At 35.3% G+C, this 17,638-nt stretch overlaps 3 protein-coding genes across 5 annotated transcripts; 1 reads left to right on the top strand and 2 right to left on the bottom strand.

Moving 5' to 3' along the window:
- Positions 1-869: 869 nt before the first annotated feature.
- Positions 870-2,409, top strand: LOC104247101 (probable aspartyl protease At4g16563). Its single transcript, XM_009803050.1, has one exon. It carries the CDS (start codon positions 870-872, stop codon positions 2,388-2,390), a length of 1,521 nt encoding a protein of 506 aa, XP_009801352.1. The 3' UTR covers positions 2,391-2,409.
- A 2,352-nt stretch (positions 2,410-4,761) lies between these two features.
- Positions 4,762-9,768, bottom strand: LOC104247098 (ras-related protein RABF2a). Its single transcript, XM_009803046.2, has 7 exons — positions 9,430-9,768; positions 8,819-8,896; positions 8,549-8,716; positions 8,390-8,438; positions 7,927-8,000; positions 6,115-6,208; positions 4,762-5,097 (listed from the first exon to the last, which is right to left on the bottom strand). Exons 1-7 carry the CDS (start codon positions 9,466-9,468, stop codon positions 4,997-4,999), a joined length of 603 nt encoding a protein of 200 aa, XP_009801348.1. The 5' UTR covers positions 9,469-9,768; the 3' UTR covers positions 4,762-4,996.
- Positions 9,769-10,913: 1,145 nt separating this feature from the next.
- On the bottom strand, positions 10,914-17,144 carry LOC104247099 (uncharacterized). Of its 3 annotated transcripts, none has more exons than XM_009803048.2 (8): positions 17,056-17,144; positions 16,234-16,333; positions 14,463-14,530; positions 13,738-13,810; positions 13,220-13,329; positions 13,022-13,126; positions 11,712-11,811; positions 10,914-11,322 (listed from the first exon to the last, which is right to left on the bottom strand). In XM_009803048.2, exons 2-8 carry the CDS (start codon positions 16,315-16,317, stop codon positions 11,146-11,148), a joined length of 717 nt encoding a protein of 238 aa, XP_009801350.1. In that variant the 5' UTR covers positions 16,318-16,333; positions 17,056-17,144; the 3' UTR covers positions 10,914-11,145. The 3 variants fall into 3 exon arrangements, with proteins under 3 accessions (XP_009801350.1, XP_009801351.1, XP_009801349.1); XM_009803049.2 differs by having other exon boundaries at positions 16,717-17,061; XM_009803047.2 differs by lacking the exon at positions 17,056-17,144 and adding an exon at positions 16,982-17,052.
- Positions 17,145-17,638: the final 494 nt, after the last annotated feature.

Genomic DNA, 17,638 nt, shown 5'->3' with positions numbered 1-17,638 from the left:
TTGAACACGTAACTTATAACTCATGCTTTGAACAATGATAAAAAATAGCACATGCATCCGTGGGTTCAACTGACCGACCCCAGAACTAGCTAGCCTTCATACTACCCTGATTAGGCTCAACGAGAAATCGTCTTTTAATGCTGTAACCTAACTTGCTAGTTACTACATTCTGTGAATTCGTGCCTACTTTTGAAATCCAAAACTACAATTGTTCGAAAAGTGGTCCAAATCTCATATAAATCTCTGTCAGATGCGCAGCTTCTCGCGTCATCATGTGCTAGTGTGAATTAGCAAAACGATTTGTTAATACTAGCATTTTTTGTGTGCATTGCTCGTGCCAACCACTCGTTCATCTCATTTGCTTCCACAAGGCAGCCTCTAGACTCAAACATGATACCCTCTTCACTTTATTAACAACTAATGATAATAACAGTTAAATGTCCTAAATAAAAGAGATACTAGCAATAATAATAGATAAATAATTGATAGAAATAAAATAACAGCACGCCTTAGCAGTTTTTTAATACATTGGTACGTACGGAATCGATCTATTCAGGTAATGCTGCCTACTATCCCTTTCTAGAATGAGTATATAAGCCATGCAAAGCTGAGTCATACTTTTCACTGCCGCAAACATCTGAAGAAAGAAAACAAATATTGAACTTAAAATAATATCTGTGGAATAAGAATCCGGTGTATACTATCTTATTTTCTTTCCTAACACAAAAATAATAAGTCTGAAATTTAACCAAAAAGACAAAAGAAAATAAAAAGGAAAACTTAATTATTCTTCACCATGCAACATCTGTTAGCACAGAAAAGCCTAAGTAGAAGTTCAGAAACCCTAATTTCCACCATTAACACTAGAAATGGCTATAAATACCAGCTTCCCCTTTGCCTTATTTCATGGGAAGAAATCATTTTTAAGGAAAATGAAAACACCTTTCCGCCTCATAACTTTCTTCTTGATCTTCTTTTTTCTTTCTAGTGCATTGCTTCATTTCAACCAATGCTATGCTAAGGAAAGAACCCCTTCTTCTTCGTTGGTGTTAAGTTTAACTCGTTCGAAAAATAGCCTTTCGATTCCCAAGTCTTCGTATAACTCGGTGAAAAAAACCTTTGAGACATTGGACGACATAATGGAGCCATTGAGAGAAGTGAGGGATGGTTATTTGATAACTTTGAATTTGGGAACACCCCCACAAATTATCCAAGTGTATATGGATACAGGGAGTGACCTTACTTGGGTACCTTGTGGAAACCTATCCTTCGATTGTATAGATTGTGATGATTATAAGAATCACAAGTTAATGTCAAGCTTCTCTCCTTCATTTTCATCTTCTTCCTCTAGGGATTTTTGTGATAGCCACTCTTGTATTAATATCCATAGCTCCGATAACGCGTTCGATCAATGCACAGTTGCAGGATGCTCTTTAAGTAGCCTACTTAAGGGCACTTGCTCAAGACCATGTCCTTCTTTTGCTTACACCTATGGTGAAGGTGTTGTAACTGGAACCCTAACTAGGGATACCCTAAGAGTACATTCAAACCCTAATTCTAATATTAGGGAAGTCCAAAAGTTTGTCTTTGGATGTGTTGGAACAACTTATAGAGAGCCTATTGGGATTGTAGGGTTTGGGAAAGGTCCACTTTCTTTACCTTCTCAATTAGGGTTTCTTCAAAAGGGTTTTTCACATTGCTTCTTGCCTTTCAAGTTTGCAAATAACCCTAATATGTCAAGCCCTCTAGTTGTAGGTCAACAAGCTATTTCTTCTAAAGAAAATTTCCAATTTACTCCTATGTTGAAAAGCTCTATGTACCCTAACTTCTATTACATTGGCCTAGAGGCCATAACTGTGGGGAATGGTGGTGCCACTGCACAAGTACCCTTAGCCTTGAGAGAAGTTGATTCTTTAGGCAATGGGGGAATGTTGATTGATTCTGGAACCACTTATACTCACTTACCTGAGCCATTCTACTCGAATCTTCTCACCGCTCTTGAATCATCGATAAATTACCCACGAGCAGAGGAAGTCGAGGCACGAACAGGATTTGATCTTTGTTACAAGCTCCCATGCCCTAGTAACAACATTAATACTCTAGCTACCGATGATTTCCCTTTAATTACATTCCATTTCTTGAACAATGTGAGTCTTGTTTTGCCCAATGGGAATAATTTCTATGCAATGGGTGCACCAAGAAATTCAACAGTGGTGAAATGCTTGTTGTTCCAAAGCATGGAAGATTCTGAAGAGGGGCCAGCTGGGATTTTTGGAAGCTTCCAACAGCAAAATGTGGAAGTTGTGTATGACTTGGAGAAGGAAAGGATTGGATTTCAAAACACTGATTGTGCCGCAGCTGCAGCTTCTCATGGACTTCACAAGAAATAAATAATGAAAAAATTGGATTCTGCTACCTGCTTTTGTCCAAAAACACTATATGTGGATCTCAGCTTGAAATTGTAATTTTGAATTTAGTGTTTTTTTTTGTTTCGTTTAATGATGCGTTTATGTATCGATGAAGAAAGTTTTCTTATTTTAAAAAGCACAAGCAAAAATGATTCTCGTTCAATCCGAAGGATTGAGCTGGATGTATATTGTAGCTACAACAACAACAACCCAGTAAAATCCCTCAAGTGGGGTCTGGGGAGGGTAGTGTGTACGCAGACCTTACCCCTACCCCGAAAAGATAGAGAGGCTGTTTCCGGAAGACCCTCGGCTCAAGATAATAAAAAGACAAAAGGAGAGAATATTAGATTCACCACGGAGGGAAAAAGGAACATAAAATGCAGAAGAAAAATGCAAAGCAAAAACGATGGCTAGTAAATGGATCCTGCGTCGAAAATAGAAAATAGTAAGACACGACATTGCCCCTAGCTATCTTAGACAAAACCCCACCGGACTAGGCTTACAAAGGTACAAAGTAACGCAGGACTCAACTACCTCCTAGCCTACAACCGTAATACTCGACCTCCACAACTTCCTATCAAGTGTCATATCCTCGAAAATCTGAAGCCTCGCCATATCCTACCTGATCACCTCTCCCCAATACTTTTTAGGCCGCCCTCTACCTCTTCTCGTGCCTTCCATAACCAGCCGCTCACACCTCCTTACTTGAGCATCTGGGCTTCTCCTCTGTACATGCCCGAACCATCTGAGTCTCGCTTCCCGCATCTTGTCATCAATGGGAGCCACGTGCACCTTCTCCCCAATATCATCAATGGGAGCCACGTGCACCTTCCCGTATATTGTAGCTAGTTGCTTGGAAATAAAGAAGCATATTGAAATTAAATGTATCTTCTTATTCAATTTCTTCACGAGGAAATGATTATTGTTAAAATTTTACTTTGGAAGAGATGTTATTAGTGATATTCTTGTATAGCTGCAAAGATGGGATCAAAATGTTACATCCTTATCACTGTAAGATTTGCTTCAGTTTTATAACTTAGCAATGATAATAAATAATATATAAGTATAGGATTATGTGTGTCACCTGATAGAAAACGATTGATGTGATCCTTTTATACTAAGGAGATTCAAACACTATTATAGCTCTTGTAATATCAGAGACATCTTATTTAATTTTGGCTTTGAACAGTTATTAAGAAGAATATTAAAAAAAGTTGATCTCTTAGCCTTTCACTGGACAGATGACGAACAAATATTATCTTTTGTTAAGGAATAGAACAGATATTATAAAGTCGCATTGAGAAGAGTTAAAGGGGGCTAGCATAATTTGTTTGTATTGTGTTATTATTGGAATTTGGAACCTTCTTTAATTTTCGGCGATTTTGAGGTCTTGTCCTCTGATATAATCTTTCTAGAATTTCCAGTTTTCCATTCTCATAAGGTTTGTTCTTAATCTTAATTAAATCAGTCACTTTCGCGTAGTTGGTGGTATTCTATTATTTCAGTGACAGTGATTATTCTGCATTAAAAAAAAAAAAAGCATTCACATAATCCAAAACAAACAGTGCTCGTTGAGATCTAGAATTCAGATTGTTTAGCTCAGCAAATATCGATTATTGATTGCTGACTGATGGTTGCTCCAATACAATGACTGTTACCCTTCAATCGAACCGCCAACAACTATTACTTCAATCCCAAGTTACCAATTTCTGGCCTGAATACCAAATAGTGATATGAGGTTAGTGTATATGTGATTATAGTTTGGTCAAGATGAGGACAGCTCGACCAAGTGATAACATCAATAATGGCTGATTTACTTGCCCATTTGGCCATAAAAAAAGAATCTTTTTTTCCGAAACTTTTTTCACTTTTTTTCGGAATGAGTGTTTGGCCTTAAAATTTCAAATTTCACCTGAGTTAAATTTCGATTTTTTTTTGAAATTTTAAAAACTCCAAAAAGTTATTTTTCAAAATTCACTTGAAAGCACTCACAAGAATTCAAAAACAGCTCCAAATACCATTTTCAACTTGAATTATTTTTATTACTTTTTTTTCAAAATTTCACAATTCATACATCCAAACACGCCCACTACATACACGCCTTACCACCAGCAGGACTCGCCAGAGTGAGACATGAAGTAAACTGCTTTGCTGTAGACAGGTGAAACCAGAAAAATGAAAGCAAAAACTAACTTCTTGTTTGACATCTCGTTTTTAACAATGTTTTAATGTTTCATAGTGGCCAGACTCGGGTCAGTACGAATTAAGAGAGTTGGTACGGGAAGAGTTGTTAATTAGCTTTATCTTGCACTACCCATGGGCGACCCTATTAACGATCCCAATCTCATTATAATTGGAACCCATAAGAAAGAGCACATATTATATATTGTTTAATAGCACCACTCAAGCATGTCATATATAGAATCTCATTACATAGGGAGGATTCAAAGAAAAGAGTCAAATCATCTTGAAGAATTTTTCATGAAATATCTGTACAATGATGGAGAAATGGCACAACAAACTCTTAACAATCAGCACAAACACATTAAACAAAAAACAGCATTGTAATGAGAAGCACTAATAGACATTTAAGAGCAACAAGAAGCACTAGCCGGTGTTTGAGCAGGCCTATCCATAAGAACCATCCCAGATGGATTTTGTGCTGGCTGAAGCCGAGGCAGTCTATTTGCTGCAAGTGAATAAACAGTTTAAGAACTATATATTCAGATTGATAAAAATAACAAGTCGCCAGTTATATGCACGACAACAACAAACAACAACCCAGTAAAATCCCAAATCCCACAAGTGGGGTCTGGGGAGGATAGAGTGTACGCAGACTTTACCCCTATCCCAAGAGGGTAGAGAGGTTGTTTCCGACAGACCCTCGGCTCAAGAAGACAAAATTCGACTTGGACATTGTATTGCAGAGATACTTTGTATTTGTCATTGGAGTTTTGGTTCATTGTATTAAAATCTGGATATGTAGTGTCATATAAACGTGTCTATTCTTAAATCAAAGAGAGATTTGCCACCAATGATATCCTCAACCCATATTAAATCACTTTTTACACTCCAGTATTCGTTTTATTATCATAGTTGAATAAATATAATTAGTGTAATATTGTTAATTATATAAAATTTACAGTTATCCATTTTTGATTATATCAAATTAAGAACATCACTAAGAGGAAGAGTAAGATTTAGATATACTAGAATACTAACTAAAAGAAATATGAGATTACTAAAACATGGATGAATGAGTAACACTCTGCTCTCCAGACAGTAACTCTTCTCATAACTAAATAAAAAATACTATAAACATTACTAAACGCAAATGAGAGATCATAGGTAAGAGATGATTAACTAAAAACTAACTTCTTATGTTACTTCTTTTATATGTATTGCTGCAACAAGTATTATTATTCCGCATCAGCATGTCAATTGCAACATAAAGAAACAAGGTTTCTTAATAAGTTAATAAATTCCTTTTCCTCTACTATATTAACACGTACCAAAGTAATTACTCAATTTGGTTCCCAGTAATGTCATGTCATACAAAATGCATATAAGTAGTGGTTCAAAACCGATAGCGCACGATAATGATATGCATAGCCAACAAGAGCAGAACATTGACTTCATATGCAAATGACCTCATACCACAAAAGCTGGCAGCCCATAAACACAGAAAATGAATGCAAGTAATTACCTATTTCATAGAAAATGTCATTAACATTAGATGCAGTTTTTGCAGATGTTTCCATGAAGAAAAGACCATTCTCCTGGGCATATGTTTGTGCTTCCTGAAACAGCATTAGTAACGTATCAGTAATGATGCAATTCCAGTGAAAAAACTGTTAAGTAGAATATCAATTCCGATATAATGCTAATGCCTTGAGGACTTTGAGATCCTTTGGATGTGTATTTAAGTAAGTGAATAAATAGACTAAAACTCATAGAGACGAAATTTTTGTAAAAAGGGTCACAGGCATCCAGACGCATTCACTAACCAATTGAGTTTTGGATCGTGCTGCTATCTTTAACTACCAACCCAGTTTAGAAAAAAAATCGAAAACCTGTCGTTTAATGTTTTCTACAGAAACATCTAGATTGCAAGTTTCACAAACTCATAGGTTTTCAGCCATATAGAACCTCTTTTGCCATAGCTGGGTCAGAAGACATGTATATGAGTTTAGGCCCCAAGAAGTGGCCTACCAGTACGAGAACTGGAGTAACAATCTTGGGAACCAAGGTTCCGTATCCAACCAAAAGGACACTAGGTATGTCTTCTCATTTGTCAAAACCTTACAGATTGGAGTTACTCGATGACTATGTTGGTGGAAGTAGTAGGTACCCGATAAACTAGTCGATCTGCACAAACTAGCCGTGATACCACTGTTATCAACAACTACAGTTGAGGTTATGAATACTGATTGCCCATTTTGCTTTGTTTTTAACCGTTTCATTCCAATATCCAATCATATAGGCTCTCCAACAGAATAAAGTTTTATATATTTTCTACTGCTGTACAAATCTCACCACCATTATCAAAATCAGAAAAAAGGAAAAGAAAAAAGAACAAAAGAAAGAAAGAAAAGGAAACTGTATAAGTGCCTGTTACAGAATTTTCTTGATCTGGATTTAGTGGGAGCCACTAATCCTATTTTGGCGACAAAAAAAAACATTTTTTTTTCTTTAATCTTTTTGGGGTGGGGTGTTTCCAAATGTGATCCAAAGTGGCATTATCTGGACGTATTTCCTCCCAGTGTGCATCATTGTTTACTTCGACAGCATCCAGATCAAACTTGGTCTAAAAAGATGTGAAGCCAAAGTTTGAAGGATTAAGCTCACCTATTTTAATTTTCTTTTGGGAAGTCTAGTTTTCCAGAAAACCTGTAACTAGCTTTGTTACTCTCTCTCTTTCCAGTTCCCACCAAGTAAAAATGCCTGCCAGCACTTTCTTTGTGCTGATGAATATATCGTTGCCTTTCTCAAAATTAAAGATTGCACATTAATTTTTTTTTAAACAATTCTAACATTACTCTGTGTGTGTGTGTCTGTGTGTGTGTGTTTCTCTCTCTGAGAGAGAGAGAGACCAATTTTTTCCAATAAAAAAGCAACCCAAGAATAGGAAAGTGGGAAAGGGAAAAAAAAAAAAAAAAACAACAGCGTAGACCAAGAATGAAGCTTTTTTGATAGCCAAGAATGGAGCTTTAAGCACATGCATGTTGTAAATTTCTAATTTTCAGGTGTAGGCAGTAACATGAGGTTGAGAAAATAGCACTGAAGAACACCTCAATACCTTAGGGTATCCGCTATAACCTTGCAAACCCTGAATAACTGGTCATGCCGGCCATGTAGTTTAAATTATCATTCACGCAATTCATAAATACTTGGGCGAATAACAACATCATGTGTAAATTGACACCCATATCTCCGGCTAAGCTTTTTGTGGTGCTTTTGCACATCACTATCTATCGTATGGAAAGCAGTGTTGAGTCACAGGTACAAAAACACTAACCTCTGCAGCCACTTTTCTTGCATCTAACAAATCTGCCTTATTCCCCGCAAGTGCCATCACCATATTTGGATTACCTGGGACGTAGTTTGAGGTAGAGAAAAGTAAGATATATGAAAAGACAATATGTGTTATTGAAAGAACACTGTTGTATGCACCATCCATGAAAAGGAAACAGTGCTTATTTCCTTCCATTCTGGCTTCATTGTGCGACGATGTTCAACTTTCAACTCACCCATATGCGAAGCAATAACTCCAACCGATCCCCTCATATTACCCACTAATTGAATGTTAGAATATTTCATCATATTTTGCCAAAAAATTCTACCTTGCTCTAAGCAGCTAAAACCCTCCTAATCATACATCACCAAGTATTTTAGACATACTAATTTAAGTTAGGAATATTTCAGTACGGCCTTACAGGAATAAAGTCAGACAATGATGCAACTTAAGATGTCAAAGGTACCTTGTGCCTGAAGCTCCTGAACCCACTTTTTTGCTCTATCAAATGATGCCTATAAATAAATAATTGAGAAACTAAGTTAGCAAGTTCATGCTGGCAAACATTACGGGATCAGTATCGAGTGAATTATGACGACTAGATGGAATCAAGTGGGAGAATTACTTGATTTGTGATATCAAAAACAATTATAGCAGCCGCAGCTCCTCTATAGTACATTGGAGCAAGACTGTGGTATCTCTCTTGGCCTGCTGTGTCCCATATTTCAAATTTTACAGTTGCATCATTTACTGCTACTGTTTGGGAGAAAAATGCGGCACCAATAGTTGATTCCTAAAATAAGAAAGCCGAATTAAGTAAAAATGTCAAATAGGAGGTGCAGAATTAGACTAGACTTTCCAGCTACACATATCAAATGGTGAGCTAAGCACCTACCTGAAATTCAATAAATTGTCCTTTAACAAAACGCAGAACTAGACTAGATTTTCCAGCTCCAACATCTCCAAGAAGCACCTAAAACCAAAAACGCTTCAATACTTTATCCAAACTTCAGTACAACCGCAAAAGGCATAAAAATAAAAAAATATCATAATAGCTACGGCGGAAAAAACCATCACCAGGTTTACTTTGACAAGATAGCATTAACAAATAGTGAAAGATCAAATTTAGCATATTAATATACAAACCAACTCAAACCATAAACAATTTTACTTTGACAACATAGCATCAGCAAATAGTAACCAAGTGAAAGATCAAATTCAGCATATCAAGGTATACATGAATAATAAACTTACTGGCAAAGCACAAAACTAAGAGAAATACCATATCTAAATTTTACAAATAAGGAAACAAGGAGCAATAGAAATCCAAATTGAAGGACTTTTCGTTATCAAACCCAAAAATAAAATTAAAAATTCTAAGTCAAGAATCAAATTTCTGAAGAATTAAAGAAGACCCAGATCATATAAGACAAAAAGAAGGAATCTTTATGGAATTAAAGCTCAACCCATAAGCAAAATTGATAAATCAAAGATGCGAGAACAAACCAATTTGGCGTTCATATTCTTGTTTCCACTGGTTGCCATAGTTGTTAATTGATCAAAATTTGCAAAAGAGAAGTGATTATTTGGTTGTGATGGAGATTTTTGTGATCGTTCAATTAGGGTTTTGATTAGAATTAGGACTTGAAAGAAGGAAGAGGAAGAAGAGAGGTTGACGTCAAGAAATAGCAAAAAAAAGGGACACTCAACCAAAGTTCCTCTCTCTTGTTGATGGTGAGAAGATTCCTTTATTTTTATCTGGAATTTTCCAACTTTTTTTTTTCTTCTACGTATTAATTTGGAATTTTCTAAGAAAATAATGCAAATTGTGCGAATTATTTTTCCACCGTCCAGTCCATCTCCCCCTATGTAAAATAATCTAAAAAGAAAAAAAATTTGTGTGGTGCCTATCTTTTCGCTTAAACTTTAATTTGGTCTAATGTTTCTTTAATGTTTCATATTGAACTGACGGTCCAATATTCAGTATATTCATATAGTTTTGGTGGTCCCATCGGGAATATGCAATAAAAAATATATATAGTTTTGATGAAAAGTTTTCTGTTTTTTTTTTTAAAAAAAGTTGCTCTGGAAATTGGAGTATTTGAGTTGAACCATAAATCTTCCCTCTAAATTGGCTTAATTTTGTCATAACAAAAGTTTCATCTGAAGAAATGAAAAAATTGTCTTTATGAATTGTTATAAACAAGTTAGACCTTTGATAAAGGAAAACATGAAAAAATATCTATAATATTATTTGTGTCAAAAAATTACGTGACAATTTAAACTTTTCTTATATCTTTTGTACTTGTTTTTTTAATTTGGGTGGAATTAAATTACAAAGTAGAGGGAGAAGCACGTATTTAACCAGGACCTTTCCTTTTTGCCTTTTTGTTTTGGGGGTGTGGAAGAAGACGCCGTGGCTTCGTACCAGTTTGACCTCTGTTGGAACCTTCCCAGCTTTAGTGTCGGCTCTTGATCAACAACAAACAGTATTAGGTATCGTTTGTAGGAGGCATTTGAAAAAATAATGCAAGCATTAGTTTTATACATTACTAATACCTTGTTTGGTAGATTTTTTCAATGTGTATAACTAATATTTGTATTAGTTATACATCATACTTGGTATTATCCTATACATTAGTAAAGCATAGAAAACCATGACATTAGTAATACCAAGGCTATTAATGCATGCATTAGTATGTTTAAAGACAAAATTGTCCTTAAAGTCCTTTAAAGCTAGAGAATATGAAGAGCATTTTTGTAACCAACTATTTTTCTTAAAAATTATGCAATACATTATAATTTTAATACACCACACCAACAGTATATAAGAAATAATATATGCATAACTAATGTTTGCATTAGTAACATATGCATTACTAATCCATGCATTACTAATACACCTTATTCCGCATTATTCTTATACATCCTACCAAACCACCCTAAGTAGGAGAAAAGCAACTAAAAATTCTACTCCTTGACAATCAGTATTATATCAACAAAGCATATTGAATTAAGCTTAAAAAACTCTTTTAAAAAAAATTGAGTAATGCAGGTGTTTTTCACACTTCGCCTTCAGCAAGCATTGTATAACCTCCGCCCCCCCCCCCCCCACAAATAACTTTTAACTTTGTTAAACTAAAATTACAGATTACATTACTATACACGGTAACAATAAAACCAAACATTTTGTCAAATCTCCACTAACAAAGGGGTCGGCTGCTAAGTCACTCGAATAAGTAATACAACCATGACAAAAACTAATGTCATGACAAAGATCAAGAGCCACTGGAAGCATGTAGTCTTGAAACTCCGGGAATACACATCCATAGCCCTGGAAGTTGCATGCCCTGTACTTGCTAGGCTATGCTCAACTGCTTTCTCAGTTGAATCAAGTATCTGCATCCACATTATATGTGACAATTATGAGGCCAATGTACACAAAGTAACCAAGTTTAACAAGAGATAAAAGGAAAAGACCATAACTTGACAAGATAACTCAGAATCCGAGTGAATCCAAACAGATTGAACGCTGAAGCATTCCATTTCTTATCACACAGAACTAGTAAAGAATCATCAAACGTGTAGTAATGCCAGAGTTAAGACTAATAAATAATGTTGTGTGCCAGAAAAGATAGTATCAGGCTATCAGCTACCAAATAGTCTCAATTGCCTCCTACAGGCAAAATAGTAAAATGTTTTGGAGACAGCAAAATCATCTCGAAGCAAAAATTGCTAGAGATGGTTCCCAACAATTTAAGCAGAGTGAAAAGAAATATAAAACTTACTTTCTCAGTATTTTTGATAGATTGATTCATCATGAGACTACTCTCTTTGAGCTGCCGTGCCAAAATAACCATTTCGTCAGTCAAGTCCTCCTGAAGTTTCCTGCAAAAGATGAGAACATCTGATAAATGATCAGGGGACTCTCCCTAACTACCCTCACCCCTCTCCAGAGAAAAGAAAAGTTGCACAAATAAGTGATTAATTTTTCTTGTAACTTTTCTCCTACAACGGAAAAGATTGGACAAACATATGCGTTGCAGCAAAATGCAGCTGTAAGTCTATTATCTGCCTCCATTCACAAAAGCATATTGAGTATTAGACTAATTTAGTAAATGCTAATTTCAACCTTTCAGCTAGCTTTGTCAGCATGTTATCCATAAAACATATATAAAACTCATGGAAATATAATCTTCTAATTGCAACGCCCATTCTTTTTTGCATTAACTCTATGAAAGAAGTATTAAAGCTCCTTCCTATGATGTTGATCAAGCCAGATTTCAGAGTAGCCCCTCAGTCTGAAGACTCCAACTATAGTTTAAGCAAAAAGTGTTGGAGCTTGATAGGCTCTATATTACATTGATCATTTATTTATTTACTTATTGTGTCAGAAATGTGTGTCAAACAGTGCCTACTGCAAGTGGGCATTTCATGTGGATTCTTCAAAATACACCATAAATTAGCAAAAAAAATTTGCCTGTGTAGCCAAGTCTATCAAACATAACTGGGAATTGGGGTGCATATAACCTCAGAGCTAAGATTAGTTTAGTATGTCAAATTGATGCAATTTCAGAGCACTCAAAGCACAAAAAGAAATTCTAAAACTTACACAAATGAAGATGAACAGTTAGTTAAAAGATGCTTCTCTTCAGCTCAATCAATTTGAAATGCTACCTTAACTAGAATGTCAAAACTGCCAACCTACATCATCTAAGAAAACTTCAGAAAGGCAAGCTGTTAGCCATAGAGCATATACCTGATTAGCCAACAAAGTGACAGAATTGTACGTAGCTCATAAAGGCTTACTCGGTGTGTTCCATCTCTTCTACTTGGTAAATAAAAGAGAGAAAAAAAAAAGATATGGAGTATCATGCTTCCTTCATGCCGGGACTTTTCTGGTTATATTTAATAGCATATCAACTATTTTTTCTAATAACTAAAGAAGAGCGCATATCCACTATCACTTTTAATCACACATGGAAAGCTGCTTCTTTACAGGAACAAATACACACCAGAAATCCCTTGGTGGAACAGATGCCAACACATAAAAACTGTCTACAAGTATCAATATGGAAAAGAAGTACAGATAGAGCACCTGTGCTTCTCAATATGTGTCCGTGCAGCATCATCCAGTTTGACTGCAGCTGATTGATCAGAATCGATGGAGTCTTGAGATCTCTCCTCATTGTTTGAATGGACCCTGTTTCACTCCCAAAAATAATCACGTTCAAGCGAGATACTGATAAACGGCACATTACAATGGCTATAAATGACAAAAGAGCCATGCAGGTACCCGACTCTTCTTCTCAGTCCTTCAGAAGCAGAACTCACACTGTCTTCTGCTTTGGGAGTTCCGCTGCTTGAAGTCTCAGCCACAGGTTCCTCAGGTGTTTGCACATCAGACTGGATTTGGTTAAACAACAATAGCAGATCATTGATATGTTAATAATACAAATAGAAGCAAAAACATTTTCGACAGACTACTTGCATATGACTATAACAAGTTGATCTAATATAAGTTGAAAGATAGACTCCAGAAGAGAAGATTGAACCACGTTCAAAGACATCAAAAGAACGGAGTTATGGAAACAACAGTAGCAGTAAGGCCAAAAGAATGGTGAAGTCTGAAATGCTGAGCACTATGGACTAACAGCGCAAATAATGCACTAAACTTCAGTGACAGCCTATTGATAAAAAAATGCCAGCTCTTTCATATTCCGTAAAATACCTCCATATGATATGTTTTCGTATAAGAATTCAAGGTGAAATCAGAATGATAAATCACAAAAAATGAAACTAGCTTGCGCATACCATGGGCACAGCTAACTTGGCAGCAATGGCTTCAATGTTCTCTGCATATTCGTTCACCTTAGCTTTTGAAACTCTGTTTTGGGAATCAACATGAAAATTGAACACACATCAGGAAAAAAGCATCTGGTAACTAAAAAAATAAATAAGAGACCCATTAAGAATATATACCCCGTCAAGCCAAGCTAATAAACATTTAAAACATTCTCCTTGTGCAGTAGATTAAGAAAAAGTAGAGTTATCTGTGGAATGACCAGGGATACATGAAAGGAATTATTGTCCTCCTGTGGTATGGTGCTGCACACTGCCAAATGGTCAGCACAAAGATTACTAATCCCAGCATCATGACTTCCAGTGTCACATTACTAGGCTATTAGTCATGCTCAGGATGCGGAATTTTCATTATAGGCAGGATATTTGTCCACTAACTCAAAAATATAACTGTAATATGTCCAAATTTGGAGAAGGGTAGGGGGAGTTGAGAGTGAAAGAGGGTAATTTCCTTTTAATCGACCCTGAGAGGGTTTCCAATTTATTACTTAGGTAGAGTGAAATGGCTAGGCAGCATACATTTAAATTTTAATGATAACTCCAACTAAAGAAACAGAACGCAGGAACTTTATTAAAAAAATCACAGAAGGTAAGGAAGCCAAAAGTGCTGGAAATTTGTGTAGCAACATGTAATTTTCTTCAAATTATATAATTGGAAAAGAATAAAGCATATAGACCTTGGTAATCCGTCTGGATTCCTCTCTTCAGCCACCTGCTCCAGCAGTTCACGCAAAGTAGCAACATACTGTGAAAGATGTAACAAATAGAAATAATAAATACATATCCCTGTTGAAAGAAAAATCGAGATGACAAGAATTGCACAATTCCCCACATTAGCAAATTGCCTATGCCATGATTTTCTGAAAAGTTTTTCATAGAAACAACCTATGTCACAATTTGCAGCTGCGTGCACGTTGAATTATTAACTTTCACAATTAACAACTATGTCAGAGAATATACAACTGCAAGGGAAAAGATCAGATTCCTGAAACAAATAGTATCTACCAGAGACATCAAAAAACCAGTTTGATGCATGTTAAGTCCAAAGGTTTGGGAAGACAGGGAGGTATTACTATGACTCTCTATCTCTTATCCTATATCAGATTTTTTTTTTAAAACAGTAGATGGATGAGTCATCCTAAGCCATGTTTATGTTTATCCTGGATATGATGATATTGCAGTATTACTGATCTTAATCACCATGTAGAGATCAGGAAAAAGTACTTTTGCTCCAAACAGAACTTTTTACAGGTAAAATGTGTTGAAGGCATGCAAGTGGGGTGCAACATTGTATACAAAATTTGTATGGAAAGTCCGCGTACATCTTACCCTTACCAGACCCCACTAGTGGGAACTCACTGGGTTTTTTGTCGTTGTTTGTTGTTGTTAAAGTCCGAAAAGATGTATCCTTAGAGAAGGCAAGTGTTTTATACCAGTGCACTCCAGTCCCAATATTGAACCCCTAGAACACTATCACTCTTACCAACACTAACTAAAATAGGAGGAAGTATATTTAACAAGCGGGCAAAGTTAACCATTAGTCCTCTCTGTCCGTCAAATGCACAATGGTTCATCTCTTTCCAAACGGTCCATATAAAATTACTTGAGGAAAGACCACTTAATCAGTAGCATTATGCCTTTATCTGATATTAACCCAAAGTAGGATGAAAATACGTAGCCTTTTTTAAGGATGAATTCATATGGGGATTGGACAATGGAAATCCCCAGCATCCTCCATTGTGTTAGTGAATCAACAGAGCTACTAGTTCACTCGAAGCTGCCCAAATATTTAAAGCTCCCAAAATACAAAGAAGCCTTACTCTTAAATGCTCACAGCCCACACAGATAATATGAGCTCCATTAAATAGCACATTGTTTAAATTCTTAAAAACCTCTAGCAAAATAATCAACAAGATGAAAATAAAATTTTAAATTAAAAAAAAAAAAAAAACATATAGCTACTGATCTACTGTTAGTCAAAGAAACCTATTAGGTTCTTTTACACAAGCCTAGTGTTTCAAAGTAAGCTTCTTAAAGCATATCATCAAAGTCACAGAAATAAGCCTCTTAATAGCTCAGGAAATCAAGATGACCAAACATCCTTTTTGTGAATTTATAACATGTGATTTAGGTCTAAAAACACTTTTCCAAATGAGATAACCAGATGTACCCACACTCAAACACCAAAACATGAAATTAAATTACAAAAATCCATATTAGAGTATAGGCATGTCATAGTGATCAGAAAGTTTAAACCTTTAAGGACTAGAATCATCTGTACAAGAATATAATATCTTTATATATATATAAACTCATCATATTCACGACCAGTCTCACATAAATGCAACAAAAAGCACCGAAGCTATTTCGAAGAATGAAAAGAAAAATGAGAAAATGCAACCATCATTCCTTTATAAAAAATCGAACTTGAATGATATATGCACTTACATGTATAAGCTTTGCTTGATTTTGCTGTTGTGGTGCAGTTACAAGCAATCTCTTCAAGTTCACTTCAGTTTTGCTCAAACCCATGACACCCTCTAAAAAACTTTTTGACAATAGAATCAAGAAAGTCAATCTTTCAGACTCGGTCTGTTTTCGAGTGAAAAATGTACAACAATATGCCAACTTTCTACTCATCACAACAGGTTCTTTTTAGATATATACAATTTTCAGTCTACCTCTATCATGCACTTCTAGCCATATTCTCCAAATTTTCAAATTATGAACTAAAAAGAAGTGTACATAGTCCTAGTTAAACAGTTCCTCTTTTTCCTACTTCAATTGCCCAAATAATCACATATTCATAGTATTTCTAATTCAAAACCAAGTAATAACTGAAACAGATTATAATCAACTTCAGTAGATTACGAATGCACAATGGATCAATCAAATGAAAAAGAACCCACTTGAATGCATACAATTCACTACCTCCAGTACTTAAATTGGGGAAAAAACGGAAGGGCCTCAAATGAGTTACCACTCCGCCCAATTGACCCTAGTGGGAGCCGAATTCCTAGTGCATGTTCCTTTCATTTGAGAATCACAAAACGGAAATCGTAGAGAAAATTAAATTGTAGCCTCGTTTGCCCCACACGAAAATAGTTCTCTTAAGAAGGCATAATTTACTCCATCAATAGTAGTGATAAAAAAATGTTATTATACTGAAACGCGATGCAGAAGCAAAACAGTTTACCCATATGAACAAACATATTTGCTCATACTATACTTGCTTGAAATGTGTATGTACATGAGAGGAAAGCAATTTACCAGTGTGAACTTCAATCTTCTACAAAGAGAGAACTAATTAATATGGCGATAGATCTCTTCCTTTGCTAGTTGGCTTGTCTTCTTTTTTTTCCTTTTTTATATTTTATCGGAAGTGTAGGCATTTTTTTTTCCAAATTAGGGTTAATTTTTAAGAAAGGGTAAATATGTACTTGTAAACTTAAAAGCTTCCCATATTTAATTTAATAATAAAGATAATACACAATTACCTCAATAGGGTTGTACTTAATTAACCCCTATATGCGTTGCACGTGATTACCACGTCAATTAATAAATATGTTTATATGTAAGAAGAACAAATTATTAAAAAATAAAAATTTATATCAAAGATGATTAAAATTTTAATTAATTTTAAATTTTACATATTAAGACTTCTGACATGGTTCAAATAACACATATTCGATAAATAAAACTGATTTGAAAATCTTAAATAGGTCAATATTAGGAAAATTAACACATGCAATAATTATAGATGTGAAATAATATAATAAAATATAATTTAAACAGTCAAGAAAATATTTTTGTATGGAAAGGAAAATAAAGGATCAAAATTGATCTTATACGA

Source organism: Nicotiana sylvestris, chromosome 2 (assembly GCF_000393655.2).
Source record: "Nicotiana sylvestris chromosome 2, ASM39365v2, whole genome shotgun sequence".
NCBI classification, from domain to species: Eukaryota; Viridiplantae; Streptophyta; class Magnoliopsida; order Solanales; family Solanaceae; genus Nicotiana; species Nicotiana sylvestris.
This window is presented reverse-complemented; position numbering and strand designations above follow the sequence as displayed.

What these genes read in the sequence shown, in the direction of transcription:
- LOC104247099 (XM_009803047.2), bottom strand. Translation starts at nt 17,037, where the DNA reads ATGTACATACACATTTCAAGCAAGTATAGTATGAGCAAATATGTTTGT. An exon ending in AAATATGTTTGTTCATATGG is followed by an intron (nt 16,334 to 16,981) that starts GTAAACTGTTTT and finishes ATTGTCAAAAAG; the next exon opens with TTTTTTAGAGGGTGTCATGG. An exon ending in ACACATATTGAGAAGCACAG is followed by an intron (nt 11,812 to 13,021) that starts GTGCTCTATCTG and finishes CATCTTTTGCAG; the next exon opens with GAAACTTCAGGAGGACTTGA.
- LOC104247101 (XM_009803050.1), top strand. Translation starts at nt 870, where the DNA reads ATGGCTATAAATACCAGCTTCCCCTTTGCCTTATTTCATGGGAAGAAA.
- LOC104247098 (XM_009803046.2), bottom strand. Translation starts at nt 9,468, where the DNA reads ATGGCAACCAGTGGAAACAAGAATATGAACGCCAAATTG. An exon ending in TTTTTGATATCACAAATCAA is followed by an intron (nt 8,439 to 8,548) that starts GTAATTCTCCCA and finishes ATTTATTTATAG; the next exon opens with GCATCATTTGATAGAGCAAA. An exon ending in TCAGGAGCTTCAGGCACAAG is followed by an intron (nt 8,001 to 8,389) that starts GTACCTTTGACA and finishes ACTACGTCCCAG; the next exon opens with GTAATCCAAATATGGTGATG.